Source organism: Octodon degus, unplaced genomic scaffold, assembly GCF_000260255.1.
Source record: "Octodon degus isolate 3935 unplaced genomic scaffold, OctDeg1.0 scaffold00060, whole genome shotgun sequence".
NCBI lineage: Eukaryota > Metazoa > Chordata > Mammalia > Rodentia > Octodontidae > Octodon > Octodon degus.
Window position 1 is genome coordinate 4,326,312 of NW_004524636.1, and position 4,445 is coordinate 4,330,756.

The 4,445-nt window shown below is 43.0% G+C and overlaps 1 protein-coding gene across 3 annotated transcripts in view; it reads left to right on the forward strand.

Annotated features, from left to right (window-relative positions):
• The window catches only part of Mcm8 (minichromosome maintenance 8 homologous recombination repair factor), a 45,420-nt gene extending 42,824 nt beyond the window's left edge, over window positions 1–2,596 (forward strand). For 2 of the 3 annotated variants that reach the window (XM_004634282.2, XM_023718595.1), the window contains exons 18-19: window positions 157–346; window positions 1,346–2,594. In XM_004634282.2, the coding sequence (XP_004634339.1) occupies window positions 157–346; window positions 1,346–1,438 (283 nt within the window). In that variant the 3' untranslated portion in view covers window positions 1,439–2,594. Of the gene's footprint in view, window positions 1–156; window positions 347–1,345 lie in introns of all 3 variants that reach the window. The other variant, XM_023718596.1, reaches the window with a different exon arrangement.
• The last annotated feature ends 1,849 nt before the right edge of the window (window positions 2,597–4,445 follow it).

A 4,445-nucleotide genomic window follows, 5' to 3' on the forward strand; every position in this document is an offset into this window, starting at 1 on the left:
TTAAAAAAAATAATAATAAAATAAATAAAATAAAATCATGTTTGCATATTTTGCCAGTGAGTGTCACAGCAACTTCCAGGCTTTTCTTCTCATAACCTAGAAGCGCAGGACAAACATATCCATGGGGTAATGTGTATTTCTCCTCTCTTTAATTAGCATGCTGGGAACGTACTCTGATGAATTTGGGAACTTAGATTTTGAGCGATCCCAGCATGGCTCTGGGATGAGCAACAGGTCATCAGCCAAAAGATTTATTTCTGCTCTCAACAATATTGCTGAAAGAACTTACAATAATTTATTTCAATTTCGTCAACTTCGGCAGATTGCAAAAGAAGTAAACATTCAGGTATGGTAGCTTAAATACTTAATATATCTTGTTTTGGTAGCAACTTCAAGAATCTTTATAAATGTGGCCAGGCATGGTGGTGCACATCTGTAATCCTAACACTCAGGAGGCTTAAGCAAGGGGATTGCTAGAAGTTCTAGTTCAGCCTGAGCTGCAGAGTTCAAGGCTAACTTGAATTGCATAGTGAAACCCTGAGGGTGGTAATCTTTATAAATGTGTACTGGAACAAAAGCTGGATTCCTGCCTAATTCCTCTCAAAGACTTCAGTATCTCCACAGCTAGAAGGAAGTACTGTGGCAAGACTCAGCCTCCATGTTTTCCTGACAGTCCTGGAGATGACTCATGCTAGCATCAATAAGCCTTGGTTTCTTTGTCTATTTAATAGACATGATTACAGCTGTTCTTCCTACTTCAGGGTTCTAGCAAAAATTGATCCAATAGTACCCTAAACCTGTAAAACAGTATGTATATGGAAAACTCAATCAGTTTCCAAAGCTAGTGTCATTTTTGTTTTTGGTTTTTAAAATTTTTTTTTGAATTTATTTACTTATTTATTCATTTGGTACAGGATCTCACTATGCAGCTCAGACTTGTAGTGATCCTCCTGTCTCAGCCTCCGCAGCTCTGGGATTACAGATGTGCACCACCACTACTGGTTTCAGTGGCTGGCTCAGCAACGGGGTGGGCACGGCATGCGGTATGAGGGATCGAACCTGGGTCTTGCACTTGCCAGGCAAGCAATTAAACCACCAAGCTATCTCTCTGGTTCCCGTTTTTTGTTTTTAAATTGAGCTGAAACAAATATGAAATTCTCTGGATGCTGACATTTTTATTTGGGCATTATAAAGTCCACAGCTCAAATTCTGGCAGTTTGCTCTGTAAGAAGTACAAATACACTTGCCTAAAACAGTTGGCAGTTGTGTATTTCTGTTTGAGTAGCATTAGGTCTTATTTTGGCATCTCGGTTACTGAGCTAACTCTTTTGATATTTTCTCGTAGGTTGTTGATTTTGAAAACTTCATTGGTTCACTAAATGACCAGGGATACCTCTTAAAAAAAGGCCCGAATGTTTACCAGCTTCAAACTATGTAAAAGGACTTTATCACATGGGACCTTCTGGATTTATTGCCATCTCAAAAGTGAACACTGTGCCAAAAAAAAGTTCCTTGAAAATGTTGTTTCAAAAGTACTGAAATAGGAAGAAGTATTGGATTTGGTCAACCAATTTAAAAATTAAAGAATCTTATATTGTTCATGTTTTATAACTTCTCCCAAAAGCTGAAAGTAATGTAATTATTTTATCTAAATGATATAAATTATGTATAGTTATATTTTTGATTCTTGTTTATATATTTTATAGTTCTGCATATCAAATGTTCACCAGTAATAACTTACAAAAAAAAAAGGTAATAACATGTAAACTAGTATTTCTATGTTCCAGTAAAAGTTTTCAACACGAAAATTTAAATTTCCTGAAATTTTCATCAAAGAGTATACAATATTTGTATTGTTTTAACCAAATAAGCATTATAGGCAGTGTGTCTAATTTGGCCCCAGTCTACCGTTTGCAAACAACAGCAGCTGACTTAGTGGGAAGAGTTCTGGAGGAGCTGTGGTTAGCTGGCAGGAATGTAAGAAAGTGGTGGGGGACACGATTCCAGGAGCGGCTGTACTAGGCGCTAGGGGCGCTTCTAGGGGGTGCAGTGGCAGCTGGAACGCCCTCCTGCCACACAGGCCCCAGAGGAAAGTGCTCCTGTTGGCACCACCGTGGCTGCCACTTCTGTTCCAGGAACCACTGCCACCTCAGAGAGCCCTGCATATTCCCCGCCCACGCAGAGGTACCAGCAGGACTGCGTGGGCCTCTTGAAGGGCCCAGTTCAAGTGAGAAGTCTGGTCCAGAAACTTCTGAAAGAGGCTGTGCCCCTTTTGCTGGGATGTGAGTTTTTCCAGTTTTTTTTCAAGAAGGCAGAACCTATCAAGACAGGAGGGCCCATGTTTTGGGAAAGGATTCAAATGAACTGGGCTCCCAGCCAGTCACATATGGATGGAGCCAGCGCTATCATGTAAGAGCTCAGTCAGTAGGAGCCATTTTTAGAAAATGTATAATGGGAAACTGGTAATCGAGTGTACTGAATAGTTAATCAAAATACAATATTGGCCTTTTATTGAATATGTAATAGCCAAAACTCAGTGCAGTATTTACTACTACAGAACAGAATGTATATATTAAAACCTAATTTTATTTTATTTTTGGTACTAGGGATTGAACTCAGGACCTTGTGCCAGGCAGGCACTTAAGTCACTAAGCTATCTCTCTGGCCCTAAAACCTAATTTTAAAAGTAGATGATAATATAAATATTATATCTTTATTTTTTAAATGCTAGGGGTTAAAAGTATTTAAAGCTAAAAAAAAATAAGTAAAGCTGATGAATGTATTAAAGTTGGCATATTTTGCAGATCACTATTTAGATAATATCAGCCAAGTGGCAGTTGTAGACGTGAAAGAGGCAAAGAGTAAATATGGATCATGTAGACCTTTATCTAAAAGTTCGGCTGGCCTGATAGCTCAGCAGACTAAAGTACCTGCTTAGGCAGAGCTCTGCGGCCAGGGTTCGATCCCCGGATTCCAAAGTGCCAGCCCCACCCACTGGGTGCTCTGAGATAGTGACTGAGACTGGGCGTGGTGGTGCAAGCCTGTAATCCCAGCGCTTGGGAGGCTGAAGACAGAATCACTATGAGTCCCATCTACGTAGTGAGACCCTGTAGACCCTGCCCTAAATACAGAAAAAATAAATAAAAGTTCGAAGATTAAGTCTACTATATAATGTTTTTGGGGGAAAGCCTAATTAGAAGGAATTGTTGTATGTCTTCTTAGATCATGCATTTGTCTGCTTTGCTGATCATAGGACCAACAGCCACCTTTGTTTACTTCAGAATACAGCTTTTCTGAGCATGCAAAGACCATGACAGCACCACTACCGCCACCCCACAGGCCCCAACATTTAGGTTTCACTTCCTGCTGAAGGAAAGGTCTCCTCACCTGCCAGCCTCCTGCCACTCTGGGGATAAAGGCTCTGGCCTATGCTCCCTCTCATTCCGTCTGCCTCTGCCCCCTTGCCAGGATTATCCAAAATCAGTGTCTGCCTGAGAATTAGAGATGGCTGATTTCAGTGACTGATTTCAATGATTTCAATGACCAGTTTACATTGTTAGTAAATTTTGTTTTTAGTTTTTCTTTCAATATGAGTATTTCCGTATGTGCATAAGAAACTCAAGACAGTCCCTGGGCCGGGGAGATAGCGGACTAAGCCCCTGCTTAGGTAAGCGCAGGGACCAGGCTGGGTCACTGGTACCGCATGCTGCGCCGACCCTGGAACCCAGGAAGCACACTGTGGGCCACCAGAGTCAGGCATGATGGCACACGTCTGTAACCCCAGCGATGGGAGGCTGAGACAGGATCACTGTGACTCTGAGCTGCATAGCGAGACCCTGTACCAAATAAATGATTCTAGAAATATTTTCCAGTTTGATACAAGAGTTGTAACGTTAATCAATATAATGTAGTAATACTGAATGTATAGTAACGATGATGGATTTGTGTCTATTGAGAATAAGCACGTTTCTTACTCTCTAAACTTATTTCCTTACCCAATCCTAAAGGTAACAGGAGCCTAAAATTGTGGGCAGATTGCCTAGGATGATGCTGTAGGATGCGCTATGCCTGCAGAGTAGGCACTCATCAGACAGACAATTCGTGTCCCTACTGACATTTTCCATGATTTTTAACATGTACAGTTTCACTTCTGTGCCAAATATTTGGCTGACTTTTTAAACCTGGCCCAGAGCCCGAAGCACACCTGGTGAAAGGCGGGGTGCTGGCAACTGGCCAGGCCTGGCGATCCCTGGCCCTTGAGGTCCTCCGGATCGCGCTCGCGGCCGCAGGCCCTCGGAGCAGAGCCTCGCGCGGCCGCCCGGGGGCGCCGGGAGCCGCAGCCGGCGTCGCAAAAGCGTCGCGAAGGCGACCTTCCTTGGCGGCCCGGCCACCTGTAAAGGCGGAGCGTGCCGGGCCGTCCGGGCGGCATGGAGGCAGCGGCGGCC